At 45.9% G+C, this 15,141-nt stretch overlaps 1 protein-coding gene across 3 annotated transcripts in view; it reads right to left on the minus strand.

Annotated features, from left to right (window-relative positions):
* Nucleotides 1-955: 955 nt before the first annotated feature.
* LOC103632291 (phosphomannomutase/phosphoglucomutase) overlaps nucleotides 956-15,141 on the minus strand; it is a 62,760-nt gene continuing 48,574 nt past the window's right edge. For 2 of the 3 annotated variants that reach the window (XM_008654105.4, XM_008654103.3), the window contains 12 exons: nucleotides 13,128-13,364; nucleotides 12,128-12,192; nucleotides 11,034-11,094; nucleotides 10,839-10,956; nucleotides 10,687-10,768; nucleotides 10,525-10,597; nucleotides 10,391-10,452; nucleotides 10,037-10,132; nucleotides 9,555-9,709; nucleotides 1,685-1,781; nucleotides 1,492-1,569; nucleotides 956-1,419 (listed from right to left, as the gene is read on the minus strand). In XM_008654105.4, coding sequence (XP_008652327.1) covers nucleotides 1,312-1,419; nucleotides 1,492-1,569; nucleotides 1,685-1,781; nucleotides 9,555-9,709; nucleotides 10,037-10,132; nucleotides 10,391-10,452; nucleotides 10,525-10,597; nucleotides 10,687-10,768; nucleotides 10,839-10,956; nucleotides 11,034-11,094; nucleotides 12,128-12,192; nucleotides 13,128-13,364 — 1,232 coding nt within the window. In that variant the 3' untranslated portion in view covers nucleotides 956-1,311. Of the gene's footprint in view, nucleotides 1,420-1,491; nucleotides 1,570-1,684; nucleotides 1,782-9,445; nucleotides 9,710-10,036; nucleotides 10,133-10,390; nucleotides 10,453-10,524; nucleotides 10,598-10,686; nucleotides 10,769-10,838; nucleotides 10,957-11,033; nucleotides 11,095-12,127; nucleotides 12,193-13,127; nucleotides 13,365-15,141 lie in introns of all 3 variants that reach the window. The other variant, XR_004851385.1, reaches the window with a different exon arrangement.

The raw sequence follows: 15,141 nt of genomic DNA on the forward strand, positions 1-15,141 counted from the left end.
TATACTTGCACTTCAATACTTATATGTGGTATAAGTTGTCTTCAAAGTGCAGGGTATTTTAAGACAGGAACTTCAATTCCGCTGCAACCTACTCGACGGGTCTTTCATTCCACTGCGATCCAGTCTTCAAGTAGAGTAAGAATTTCCAGTTTTTAAGTGTTAATTTTTATTCGCCTATTCACCCCCTCTAGGCGACATCTAGATCCTGTCTCCGGACAAATGGAACTTTCAAAACTGCTGGAGATAGTCTAAGTGTCCAACGATTATTAATGCTTAGAACTAACATATCATTAACCTTTTTGGTCATCATTTAAAAAACGGCCATTAGTTTTCATCGATAAAGGCACTAATACAATGTTAACCTAATCATCTTTTGATCTAACTTAAGCCTAATCATCTATTGTTACGATATAAATTATTTTGTTTCTGCAAAAATATATATTAGTTACAATAATTTTATATTTTTATCAATTATCAAAACTAACATAGTACCTTTTTCAAGCTCTTCTATATAAAGAGAAACGCTATAGCTATGAATGACAATGGACTATAAATTTTACACTATAAGATTTAAGAATTAGATTAGGATCAGATATTTTTTCTATTCATTTTTAAACTAAAATTTATTTAAGATCTTATCATTTTATATTTTATGAATAACCATTTGGATTATGATCCTCTACCATCTACAGCTCACAGCGGCGAGGTGGTGGACGTGTGGGCACCAAAATGGTACAGCACAAGCCTTGCGTGGTGTCCACGTCAGATGCCACCATTCATGTTTACACCAAACGACAAATTTGTACTACGTCCGGGCTCTTCTTTTATGAGCGAAACGTAGCAAATATGCGAGAATACGGTGAACACTCTACAGGTCTGCTGCAATTGTATCCTACCATCTACCAAAATGTTAAGATGCCGACAAAGAACAGCGAATGGGTAATTCAAACCAATGTGAAATCGCTAAAGAAAAATCGAGGTACTTATTGGCAAATTCGTGGCCTCACATCACAGCAAGCCTCCTGATCCTTTTAAAAAAATACTCAGGTAACTCAAACCTTATTCTCAAGTAAAGATCAGCCTCAACAGTACGCACGCATATTCTTACTCTGATAGCTGGTATAAACACACACAAGAATCATCTCAACACTGAAATCTCCCTTGTCTTTCCAAACTAAAAAGCCTGTGCAAGTAATAAACTGGTATATTTCTGTATGATACTCGTGCCACATGTAGAACATGTTCGACCGGGGCGAACACGACACCATGCGAAGCTGATCACATTATGATGCCAATGTCCGTCCCTTATATTCACTGATGCACGAATTTGTTCAGTGCCGTCACATCCAGTGCTGGAAATTCATTCACAGCAGCAAGAACCGCAAGCCCCAGCTTAATCGCATCATCGTTACTCTGTGCCTGTAGCATGCGCACATCACATGACTCCGAAATGCCTTCATTAGGATTGAGAGAGGAAGTGAAGAGAACTACCTCAATGTTTAGGGGAAGAACAGGATCATGCAGAGAGAGCCTCAGCAAGAACCACCCACCATATCCTGAAACCCTTACCTGTGTATGGTATGCCATAAAATAAGCAGAAATCCAGCTTTCTCGCAGAAGAAAAATTATGCATCAAGATCTATATTCAAGTTTCGAAAGAACAAAGCAAAGAATATGTACATACGCCCTCATGGTTCACCGGGGCTTTACGGAGATTTGGGTCTTTGCTGATTGCATTCTCTAAATGTCTCAAGACGGATTCTCCATAGTCACGGAAGGACCTGTAGACATATCAATCCACAAATATTTAAAATCTTCGCATGACTAATCTAGTCATAGTTCAATCTGTTAGTGGGCTGGAAACCCTAACCCTAACCAGGGTTGGGGGAGCTATATTTATAATAGAGTTGTTGGCCCTAAGCCCATTACATAGAAAACACCCCATTACAATACAAAGCCACAAATAACTCTAACACTCTCGTGGTCGAAATTCTAGCCACGACAGATGTTAAGACTGGACCAAACCTCCTCAAATAACGATGTAGTTAGGCCCTTGGTGAAGATGTCGACAAACTGAGAAGTGGTCGGGACATAGAGAACTCGCACATCCCCGACGGCGACACGCTCGCGGACGAAGTAGAGGTCGAGCTCAACATGATTTGTGCGCTGGTGCTGAACAGGATTGGTGGAGAGATACATGGCACTGACGTTATCACAGTAGACAAGTGTGCTCCATGTCAACGGACTGTGCAGCTCCTGGAGCAGCTGACGAAGCCATGCCGCCTCAGCGACGCCATTAGCCACAGTGAGGTACTCGGCCTCGGCGCTGGAGGGGAGAAACGAATGGAATATAAGGGGATGGAGCTGTCGCATCGAGCAACCACAGCAACAGTAAGATCTCGTATGGTAAGTCCCCAGGGATCGAACTCCATAGAACAACGGTTATCAGTGGTGAAGCGACGGACCAAGAGAAGGTTCTAGATGATGTTGGGACAACAAAAATGTCGCTGAGGTAGAAAGGACCAGGAAGAACTGTCACCTACTAAGGTGACAGGTAGAGTCAACCCATTACCGACAATGATGAATGGAATGTGGGGCTAAGAGAATGAGGTAAAGAGACAACTCTAGGGTCAGGAATGGTATGGAACGAGACGCCAGAGTTGGCAACCTAGTCGGTGGGAGGAGGCGGTGGCGATGATATGAAGGATGAGAGAGCCAGCGGTGACACACCCACAGAGCCACCGGAAGGGGTGCTGGGGTCGGCAGTGATGAGCATGCTGACGGCAAGCGTGAATGGGGAAGAGGACAAGGCCTCGGTCGTCATGAAGACAATTGTGGTGCTGGGAAACACAAACAACCCAGTAGTGTGGCGGCCCGTCTGAGGGTGGAGCTCGATGCAGTAACGGAGAATACGATTCATGACACGATCAAAGGTCACGAAGGTGCCCCGGAGAAGATGGTCAGTGTAAAGGAAGACGCGCACATAGTAGGGATGCTCGAGAACCACGGTGGAGGTAAGGTTCGTCGCTGTTAGACTACCCGTCTAGGGTTTGTGTTATTCCCATTGTAATGACCGTTATACCCCCTGTGTAATGGGCCTGGCCCAGTTACTCACTCTATTAATATCACTCCCAACCCCTGTTTAGGGTATGGGTTCCTATTCCAACATGGTATCAAAGAGCTAGGTTTAGGTTTAGGTTTTTTTTTCAGCCGTCGGTCCCAAACGACCGGCCTCCTCCCCGCCGCCGGCTCCAGCCACCGTCTCCTTTCCCTCCCACCTCCGGCCGCCAGCCTCCCTCCCCGGCGCGCCGCCCTCCCGTTTCCCGTCGCGCCCAGAGCCCTCCCGTACCCGCGCATCCGTCGCACTCCCGCGACGCCGTGCGCTTGGCCGCGCCTGCGCCAGGCCGCCCGCCGCCTGCGCTCGCGCGCCCGCCTGCTCCAGGCCGCCCGCTGCCTCCGGAGCCGCGCTCCCGTAGCCGCCGCTCGTCGCCGACTGCCGCCGAGGACCCGACGCCCGCGCGCCGAGCTCTGCACCCCGCCCGGTCCGTACACCCGCCCCTGCTCATCCGGCCGCACGCCCCGGCGCCCTGCCGAGCCGCCCGTTCAGGGCCGCGCAGCCCCGCGCCCAGAGTCGCGCCCGCCTCGCCTCCCCGACGCCCAGCGGCCCGCGACCGAGCAGCGCCACCGCTCCTGCCCAGGCGCCCGCGACCGGCCCAGGCCGTCGCGCCGCCTGCCGATCCGGCGCCCCGACGCCGCCCCTCGCCTCTCCGATCGAACCAGGCCGCAGCCGCCAGGCCGACCGCGCCCGGCCCTGCAGCACCCGACACCTGTACGTCTCCGGCCATCGACGCCCCCTGGAAGCCAGCAGAGCCGCGTCCCACCCCGTCCAGCGGAGCCCCTGCTGCGGCGCCCTCCCGTCGTCGCCCCGATGGACACGTCCACCGCCGCCACCACTGCGGCTATGTTGGCTGCCATGGACACCACCGCTGCCACCACCAAGCGGCGCCGGGCGCGAGATGGGGAGGGGGCTACGCAATCGCGGGCAGTGTGCGACAACTGTGATCAGTTGTGGCGCACTGAAGGCGCAGGAGCAGGGGATGCACCCAAGGGGAGGAGAGCTAACCGTCGGCAAGGGGGTGAAGACACGACCGGCCGGCGTGAGGCCGGAGGGGGGCAGAGCAGGGGCGATGGGGCTGCCCACAGCCGGTAGAGGTGCGTCAGGGCCACTGTGGGCGGAGGCGAGAGCGCCATGGTTGCAGGGAGTCGAAGGGGACGCGTCAGGGCCGCAAGGGACCAGCGGCGAAAGGAGAGGCCAGCTAGCACTTGGGGCCGGGACAGCCGCGCCATGGCTTTAGGGAGCGTCGGGAGCTCCGCCATGGCGGAGGTGAAGCTAGACGGCATCGGCGTGGCCTCGGGCGTCACGAGATGCGTGTGTATGGCGGGGCTGGGAAGCGCGGGGAGGAAAGCGATAAAGATCCCACCGTCGGAGGAGGTAGCAAGGGTTGTGCGTTGGTGCTGCTGGGCGACGGCGCAAGCAGGACCTTGCCGACGCCTATGGGTGGTAATGGATCGTGATCCAAATGGTTCTTCACAAAATGTCAAGGCCCTAAATAAATTATAGTTCAAAAATGACTAGAAATAGAGCCCGATCCTAACCCGATTCGATCCTTAAATCTTATAGTGCAAAATGTATAGCCCATTATCATCCCTACCGACGCTAGAGGAAGATGGGGAGACATCCAAGAGTACGAGAGGCGTCGAGCCAGAGAGGGCGCGCGTAGCTCACTGTGTACAGGGGGGCACCGACGGGAGCCGTGGAGAGGACGGCAGGGGGCAAAGCGGTCGCGCCGGCCTGGTGGAGGACGGTCGCGCCGGCCAGATGGAGGTAGGGCTGACAATGGGCCTCAAATTTTACACTATAAAACTTAAGGATCAAATCGGATTAGGATCGGGCTTTGTTTTTATTCATTTTTGAACTAGAAATAATTTAGGGCCTTACCAAATTGTGAAGAGGTATTTGGATCGCGATCCATTACCACCCCTAGATGGAGGGCAGTCGCGTCAGTCGAATGGAGGGCGGCCTCGCCGGCCTACAGGAGCGCTGGGCGTCGCAGCGATGGCTAGGAGGATGGACACGCTGACCAAAAGCAGGGCAGCCGCGCCGACCAGAGGATAGCGGTTGCATCAGCCTGTACAAAGGATCTCAAGCAGGCGCGACTGCGAACTTGCGGCGAGGGCACGGATCCACGCGCGCGGAGACGAACTATCAGGGAGGGTCGCCGGAGGAGGGGAAGGGGGAGGAGGTCAGCTGGCTACTGTAGCACGGGTACAGGCAGGGGCAGTGGCTAGGTGGGAGGAAAGGGGAGAAAAACAACTATACCTAGCTAGATACCAGAGATGCTGGGGATGTCCAGAGGTCATAGTGGATGAGGTCGAAGGGGCGAGTAGCGCGGGGCGTGGAATAGGAAAAAGGTAAGCAAGTGTGACGCCCAAGCGCATGACAAAGCGATGTGGCGTCGCCGCGAGGACAAGGAATGGCCGAGGTGGCCGAGAGTCGAGAAAGAACGTCGTGGCCAGAGTGGTCAAGACGACGGTGCCAAGTGGAGGCAAGGGCGTAGGGTGTGGCAACATGGGCAGAGGAAGGTGGGGCGGGGAGAGACGCCTGAAAGAGGAGGCAACGCAACATGTTGTTGGTGGTGCGAATCATGCGCTCGACTCAGCCATTCTAAGGGGAGGTGTAAGGGCACGACATCCAAAGCTGCACGACGTGGGAGAGAAAGAATGTGTGAGACGTGGAGTTATCAAACTCTCGTCCATTATCGCACCGAATGGCCTGGATGGTACGACCGAACTGAGTCAACATCCATGCAAAGAAATGAGAAAGGTGGGGGAAGATGTCAAACTTACAATGGAGGGGAAAGGTTCACAAGTAGTGAGAGAAGTCATCCAAAATGACGAGTGTCCCAAGATCGCAACTTGGCTCCGATACCATGTTAGGTCTAGTTTGGGTACTCTAGTATTGACCTCAATCCACTTGTATTGAGGTGGATTGGGGTGTAACTTAAACTAATTTACACCCCAATCCACCTCAACACATGTGGATTGGGACCAATACTAGAGTACCCAAACAAAGCCTTAGGGCACCTTTGGCAGCACAGGATCCCGGGAGGATCCTAGCCCAATCCCTGGCCACGGAAACCCCGGGCAAAATTGCCCCTGCGAATTTTTTTCTCGCTCTTTGGTGACCACGCTTCCCGGCCCTCACCGCGGGGGAGCTCGGCGATTTCGCTCCCCACCACAACAGGTCGGGAAGAGCTTCCCTGTCCGCTCTTGCGAAGCCTCCTCCTCCCTATCTCCCTCGCAAAGCTGCCGCCTCCCGGTCTCCCTCTCGAAGCCGTCGCCGCTCACTGCCTCGCACTCCCTTGCACTGGATCCGTCGTCGCTCGGTGATTTCGCTGAGCACGGGCACTCCCTGGCACCGCGCGCTCGGCGAAACACCGGAATTTTCTCGTGCATGGTAGACTCTTCTTCGTCGCGCAAGCACCGGATCTCCCTCCTCTTCTTCACGCAAGGCACCAGATCTCCCACTTCTCTGGAGAGCTTCTCTGGAGCCTGGGCGCGAGGATCCTGCAAGCCGGCGGCTGGAGAAAGGCAAGCGGCACGGCGACCTCCACAATGCGGCTGTTGAAGGCCGAGAAAGGTGAGCGCCTTGGCCTTGTCACAGATATTTTTCTTTTTCATCAATTATTTTTCAATTCAACAATGCTTAGTTCAACGATCTAGTTTAGGAGTCAGTCGTTGCCATAGATTCAATTCAACGATGTTTTTTTTTCTTCTCTTCTCACTCCGAGAGTGAGTGAGCTCATCACTTCCTCAACTATGCTGTTTTTCTTCTCACCTACAGACTGATGACTAAGACTCATTTCTGTCAAATGTCTTGACTATATATTTATTATTCTTTCATGTTCATTTCCTTTATTGTAGTCACTATTTAGTATTTACATGTCCTGAAACAGTTTTGGTCTAGGATACATTTCGGTCAGCTGATCGATCTCTATGCAAATCGGACCAATTTTAGTCAGAAAATAGGATCAGTTAGCAAGAATCAAGAACCAGTTTGCGATATTGCAAGCACCAAGAATCTGTTGAGAGCATTTTTACAGCTTGTGTACAGATCCAAAGTTCCAGGTGAGCCTTTCATGGTCAGCTCGGTCTAGGATACATGTGGATTCAGTCATGGCCTTTCACGTTGTGTATAGCTAGTCTCCTGAATTCACTTCTTTAGTTAAGATATTCCTGTAGGACGACCACCAAGGCTAGGCATTAGTCCATGATTTTTACATTGTGTACAACCTGTGACCTCAGTTCTAAATCTAGTACAAAGACTTATTGCATTTATTGTTATATCAAATTGCTTAGAACACTTCCTCATCTCGTGTAATGAAACTGCATGATTCAGTCGGTACAAGCAATGCTCTCAACATTTAACTGAATTGAATGTTAAATTAACAGACTATGTGGCCCAAGAAGACAACAACGACTTCTTCATTGAAATGGAGCTGTGAAATCTGCCTGGTGGAAGCACCCCGAGTGCCACTTACAACAACATTTTGCATGGCATCCAGTATTCTTGCTTCATAAAGTTGCAGAAAACTCAGCACTTATTCTAGTTTTTGGTAGTTTATTTGGAGGTGCACTCCTTTGGCACTTTGGGTCTGTCCTTTTTATTGTCATGCCAGGAAGCAATTTATTTTATCCTTCCTATTGCAGTACTCAGAAACTGTGTTGAGTACTCTATTAATATTGTGTGATAACAAGAACACATGTTGGTGGTTTACTCTATTATCTCATAATTATTGACACACCTGATCATTTGTTTGTTGAAGTTTGCTGCTATTTTTTTTATCAAATTGATGGAACTTTATGTTTAGAAAGATCATGTGGACAGTGCATTTCCTATTACATTTTATCTATTTTTATATATGATGTAGCAGTATGGGTATCCTCTGCCAAAGGACACTCTGTCTGCGCTGTCTGCGTCAGACACTCCAACTAGGGACTCTGGGCCCTTGTCTGCCAAATGGAATCAGGACAGGGCAGCCCCGGACGAGCACTCCTGCCCAGGGAATCTGGGTGCGAGGTATTTGTCCCCCTGGGTGCAGACTCCCCTGGGTTTCCCTGCCCTGGCTGCCAAAGGAGCCCTTAGTGGGCTAGAAACCCTAACAAGGGTTGGGAGAGATATATTTATAATAGAGTTGTTGGGCCTAAGCCCATTACATAGGAAACCCCATTACAGTTGTTGAGTTCCAAAATGGTCATGCGAACGGTCCGGCCCTGTAGGCTGGACGGTCCGCGCATGTGCAGAATCAGTTAGGGTTCCGTATTTCTTGCTAGATTTGTTAGCTAAACCTGTGGGATTAACTCAAAAAACGACTTGTAACGGGTCCAGACCTCCCCCTTTATATAGATGAAGGACTACGGTCGATTGAACCCCCCACAATCGATTCAATCAACTTTACTTATCGTTTTTACCTTATGCATTAGGAGTAACTCTAGTTTAGCCTCCCTCTACCTTAAATCTTCACCTCTCTTCGGCTCTACGTCAATGAGAGGGGTCTTGGGTGGCCTGCCGACGCCAAGACACACCCTAGAATCTCTCCTCCCCGACGGGGTCCCTCCCAGGAGGCAAGATCTAAGTCTGTTGTTAAGAAGACGACTCTCTGCGCCATCGCGGACCGTCCGAGCCCCAGGTGCGGACCATCTGGACGTACGCAGAGGAGGAGCCACTTCTGCGCCTAGGCCGCGGACCATCTGCGCCTTTCGTCAGGTGGTTCGTTATAGTGTTTGGCGCCTAGATCGGCGCCAACAACAGTATAAAATCACAAATAACACAATCTTATATGACCCACTGTGATAACATGTTAAACATACGGGGTAAAGCATTTAACTAAGGTACTATCACCCCCAATTCTATTTTACTGTATCACCCACTATGCTTGTATTTTACTTCACATTCAAATTTCTACCACTCATCTTGCACTTGTTTGTCTTATAATAAAGCAAAACATTGTTTTACAATAGCCACCTCCAACATACAAAAAGGAATCTATGTTACCAGAAGTAAACTAATGCCCCCCAATCCTATTTTCACATTACAGCTCATTTGTCATTTCCCTAACTAAACTTTGATGTTTCCATAAGCCAGAAAGGATGCATTCGCAGTTAGAGAATTGTAGTATTGGTTTCCTTAGATGAAATCGCAAAATTAACAGGTATACAATTATCACCAATGAGGGGGATATGTGAACTTGAGTTCTCAATATCAAGGATTATCCGTTTGCTTATAGAAAATTCAAAAATGATACCTGATATTTTTTTCAGTTTCCAGAAAAAAGCAACCGACTACAGTCAACAAAAACGTTTCATGTTATCTGAGCTAACTTACCATTCATTCACATACATCGTTTCTGTTTAAGTGCACAATACTAGAAAACTTCTGCAAAAGATGCTATCTCCTTGTGAAATAACCAAAGAACATTTCAGAGTTAGCATACCCTCCTTTCAAATCTGCATGATTCTGATCAATCTTTAACCTTATCTCAACTGTCACATCAGCTTCCTCAAGGCCCTCAACCAAATCAGTCAAAACTTTACTACCAATACTTGAACCCAGTGTTCTAGCAGCAGCAAGTTTATTCAAAAGTTTGACCTGAGGGAAAGAAGAAACTTAAGTCCCATATTTGCAAAAGAAGATGCAGTCCTAGCATTCGAAGAAACCATGAAAAATAGCACGCAACAAATTTTAAAAGTACTATGAGTTACTCTAACAAGGAGGACTAGCCTCATACATCCACAGATCATATATCATTTATAGATTGAATGTGTGAAGAACATAACTTCATAGACAAACTTCTTTACCGGGTAATACAAAAGATAATTTTCCTCATGCATGAAATGACGATGTGATTATCCATTTTCCATATTATTCCACCTTGCATGGTTCACAAAGTTCAATTAGTAGAACAATAGTCCTTACCATAAGGTATGCTCCATCATCAAGCCAGTGGTTCTCTTTCAGCGCTCCATGCCCACTTGTTTCCATGGCCAAATGTGACTCCTCACCAATAGAGTTCTGAAAATTTTCCATATTCTAAATCTCATCCTACTGCTTGAAAAATTTTAGGGACGGAAATTTTAAAATATGGAAATTCAGGGACTAACTCAATTACATAGAAAGTGTAAACTAATTTTTCCATATTGAGTTAGTCCCTGGATTGAAATATGGAAATCCAGACGAACCAGACGAATATGGAAAAATATTCCCATATTCGTCTGGAAAAATTAAGGAGGGAAATCCAGGGACTAAATTACATAGAAAGTGTAAACTAACCAGACGAATAGCCTCGTCTATTACATTCTTGTACCCTCGTTTGAAACGGTGATGCTTCCCTCCTTAAGAAAAAAAAATAGATAAGTAAATGATTATTTACTCAAACAAAGCACGACAATGTGAACAGTACATACCAAGTTTATTTTCAATAAATACAGTCAATCCATCTGAAGTCACACTATCTGTCACAACTGTAGTTCCTGGATGCTAGCACCAGCGCAATGGATTAGTTAGTGGCAATCAATAAAATAGTACAAAATAGAACATTAAAACTGCAACTCAGAAAAGAATCTTACTTCCTCAAGAACTATGGCAGCCATCAAAGCAATCAATCGGTTACGATTCAACTCACGACCCCTGGAATCAACAGCCGCAGACCTGCAAACTGTATGGTTTAGACTACGACCTATTAGACATGAGCAGAACCTCAAAGAGTAGCTATATGTACCTGTCAACATCAGTATCAAATATGATGCCTAAGTCTGCCTTGTTATCAAGAACTGCTTGTGTAATAAACTTCATTGCGGTTTTGTCCTCAGGGTTGGGAATGTGATTGGGAAACAAACCTAAATATGTGGTGTATAAGAAATGGGAGAAAAGCAAAAGGTATTATAATTGCATGAAGAAAACAACAAGCTATTACCATCAGGCTCAAGGAATTGACTTCCAGTGGTAACAGCTCCTAATGGTTTGAGTACCTTATCCTGAAACAAAAAACAGAAACAAACATAAAACCATTCTTTTATTTATGCTTGTTGCTAGCCACCATAGGGTGGTTTTTGTACTGGTCCTCTTGGACCTTAAATTCCCCTCTTCTTAATATAAAGATAAAGATGCACAGCTCTCCTGCGTTTTTCGAAAAAAAAAAAGTTGTTTCAGGAGTATCACTCCTATGTATTCAGTGGTGAGTTTGGTACTGTAAAAGGAAAGTCAAGCAAAGAAAATGGTGGAACTTCGAATTGGCAAATCAATCTTGGATAAGATGGAGTTTTAGAAATGGATCGATACTGACTTGCTTTATATAGAGCAGATTGAAATTCTCAATTGAACATTTGAACAAAATTAAATGTTAATGTTATCTGCTATCATATATGGTTGGAAATGGCTTCAGGGGAAAATGGTTGAAAAAATCAAACTTAAACAATTTGATTTCTCTATCTGTTACATTAAGGGTCTGTTTGTGGTTACTGTGCCGTGCTGCTTTTTTTTTTTTTGAGGCTGCTATATAGGAAGCAAATAACTGGAGATGTCATAGATTGTTAGGGAAATCCAATTAAATAAAATGTGTTACACAACTGTTGAGTAGTTAATTATCTAGTGCAGTGGTGAGAGTTCTATCACTGAGTCAACAGGTCGCATTTATAAGAGAAGGCTTGCCATGGTTTATCCTTTCCTCAGACCCCACTCATGTGGGAGCCTCCGGCACAGGGTCTGCCCTTTTTAACTGTTGAGTAGTTGTTTTTTTTTTCACAGTTTTTGTGTAAGATGAAATATATTAATATGCAATCTAGATTAGATTAGAATTTTTAAAAGCAGTTCCACCAAACAAGATTATCAACAATCCATCTCAATGCCAAACAGAGCATTATCAACCTATTAAACTGCAGAGAGGAGTGTGTGAAGAATTTCAATAGACTGATCAACCATTTGATCGAAGGTAATGATAGACAACATAACAAATGAAACCAACGCTAAAAATGTACATTGCTAGAGGACTTTGAAAGTGTAACACATTACCACAAAAAAACCACCAGCACCATTCCCTGCATCAACGACTATATGCAGTTCCTCCAATGGTTTTTCTAGGCCAAAGAAAAAAAACATAACCATCATAAGTTATTTCATTTGCTTCTTTTCTAAAGCCTATAAGTTGTGTCATATGTTTGACATTCAATCATTTCAGAAAATCTCACCATATCTATTAGCCCCATGGACAATAGATTTGTTTGAAAACATGTAGAAATTGATTACACAGAAACAAACAGATAATTTCTGCTATGTGTAAAGAAGTGCAGAAAATAAACAACTAAGAATATAAAATGTTGAAATTGACATGGTGCATATGCAAAATAGAATAACGCCCACAAAATCATAATTATAAGATAAAGAGAAACTCAAACAATGAGTTGGTATTGCAACAAACAGGCCCTATGGAGCTAAACTGTGCAACTGGAGGACGAAAGGCATAATTGAATTTGATTGAGCACACAAAAGTAATGTGGTCATAATAATTTAAATAGATTGCAGAAATTATCAGTGGTGGTGTCGGTCAGTAGGATCGCTGCCTAAGGAGCTGTGGAAGGGATTTAACTCCCTGCTGGTGCTTGTGTCATAGGAGCTTTGGAAGCATAGGAATGCATGTGTCTTTGAGAGGGTTAGGACGGATGCACATGTTGTGGTGCAATCCGTGGCTGCAGATAGGCATTTGTGGTGTCTCGCGGAGGCGAGAGCGCTACAGGATTTAGTCGTGAGTGCTGCCCCCTAGAGGTCGTGGTCGTGTGTGGTTTAAGTCTGTGTCCTGTTTCTGTACACCCCTTGGGGAGCCTAATCTCATAGGGGCTATCTGTCTTTTTCTTTCTTAATGAAATGACGCGCAGTTCTCCTGCGTGATTCGAGAAAAAAATCATCAGTGGATAACTGGATATGAAAATTTAATGCGAGTTTCAGACAAGAAATCCAACAGTGTAGTAGTCTAGTAAGTCAAAAATGAGTTTTAAAATATAGCACATGGAAGCACCTTTGTCTCCAGCAGATTTACGAACTGCTTGTACAAGATCAGAAGCATAAATTGACATGTAGTCCACATTAGTGACAACTCCCTTCGAAGCTTCCCCCTGTTCTTTCAGGTTATTATGTGCAGATTCCTCATATATTTTGGAAGCACGCTCCAGGATATCTTTGATATCAGCTTTATTTAGCCCACCATCACTTGTAAAAAACTTGAGACCATTCCGATTGTAGGGGAGATGGCTTGCTGTAAAGTAGAACAATCCCAAAAGGTTAGCTCCCCTATATAATTCCAAACACTTTGTGAAAACTGAAAATGGTATAAACTTCTGGCTTGAAACAGAGAACTGCCAAAATTAGCACACCTGTATGCAACAAAATTCACAAGTATATGCACATTTTATAGTAACATGTGCCCATAACTCCATATAATCACAATATCATATAGATTATAGATAAGAATTAGAATAATCATACTCAACAATCATGAAACTACACATGATGATTATCAATTAAGTTGCATTTGTTTATCTTCCTTTTAAAGGACAAGCCTGATGCAGTGGTGAGAGCTGTCTCGCTAAGTCACTAGGTTGCGAGTTCCAAGCAGCCTCTCAGCACTTACTGAGGGGAGGCTTATCTCGGTTTATCCCTTCCTAGACCCCAATCATGTGGGAGCCTCCAGCACTGGGATTGCCCTTATTTATCTTCTTTTTGAACCTAAAACATCTCCTAGCATCCATAGCATTTAAAGAATGTTTAGATCGAAATAAAGGAAAACTAAGCAGGTGCAGAATTGAGGATTGGATAACAAATGAAAACCAAAAGAATTGTATTAAGAATAGAGTAAAACAGCCAGTTTTTTTATTTTGAATATGCTAAGTTGGATTTCTGCATCCTGAAGGGTCCCCAAATCAAACATCCAAGCACAAACTAAAACTGGAGCAATCCAAGCAGTCTGGCAGAGACCAGCACCAATGTTCAGCAGTGAATTATCATGTGGGGCCGGCAGTACAGCCGGTGTCAAAGACGCCAGAAAGAGGCTGGCACAGCTGGCCAGGGCGCCAAGGGACAGGGGGGGACCGAAGGGCCTGAAGTTTGAAAGTCTAGATCATTATGGGGTGTGAACATGAGTCTTGGATTCTAGCATGAAGTTTGAAAGTCTAGATCATTATGGGGTGTGAACATGAGTCTTGGAGTCTAGCATGAAGTTTGAAAGTCTAGATCATTATGTGGTCTGAACATGAGTCTTGGAGTCTAGCAGCCAGCAGGCTCTCTCCTATATATACATATACATATATATGTATATATATATACATATATATATGTACATATATATATATATATATATATATATGTATATATGTATATATATATATATATGTACATATATATATATATACATATATACATATATATATATATATATATATATGTACATATATACATATATATATGTATATATATATATAAGCAGTATGCAATGAGTGGATTAAGAAAGAAGTATTCCCTAAACCTCTCACCTGTTCTAGCCTTCAATCTCATCCCCTTGCTTCGGTGTCCAGGTAACAGCCCTGGCACCACCTCTTCCCATTTACGAACTACGTAGTCAGGGACCTCCCCAGCCTAGGGGGCGAGGCCCTGGACAACTTGGTATCATGATCTCGGCAATCCTCTTCCACCTCCGACCACAACTCCACTGCTAGCACTCCTTCATCTCCAAGTTCATCATCAGCGGCACCCATGGCTAACCCCACCAACGCCGGCCTGGCCAATCTCATCGCGCAGCTGACCACCAGCCTGACCACCCTCCAGGCTGAAGTGGGGGAGCTGCGCCGTGAGCGTGGTACCATTCCGTCTGGCTCGACATTCACTGAACATCAGGGTGAATGACCTCCACGTTTTCAGAAGTTGGATTTCCCGAAATTCGACGGCAAGTCTGATCCGCTGGCCTTCCTCAACCGGTGTGAATCCTATTTTCATCAACAACGGATTGCCACCGAGGAACAGGTCTGGATGGCTTCATA

This window comes from Zea mays, chromosome 7 (assembly GCF_902167145.1).
Source record: "Zea mays cultivar B73 chromosome 7, Zm-B73-REFERENCE-NAM-5.0, whole genome shotgun sequence".
In the NCBI taxonomy this organism is placed as follows: Eukaryota; Viridiplantae; Streptophyta; class Magnoliopsida; order Poales; family Poaceae; genus Zea; species Zea mays.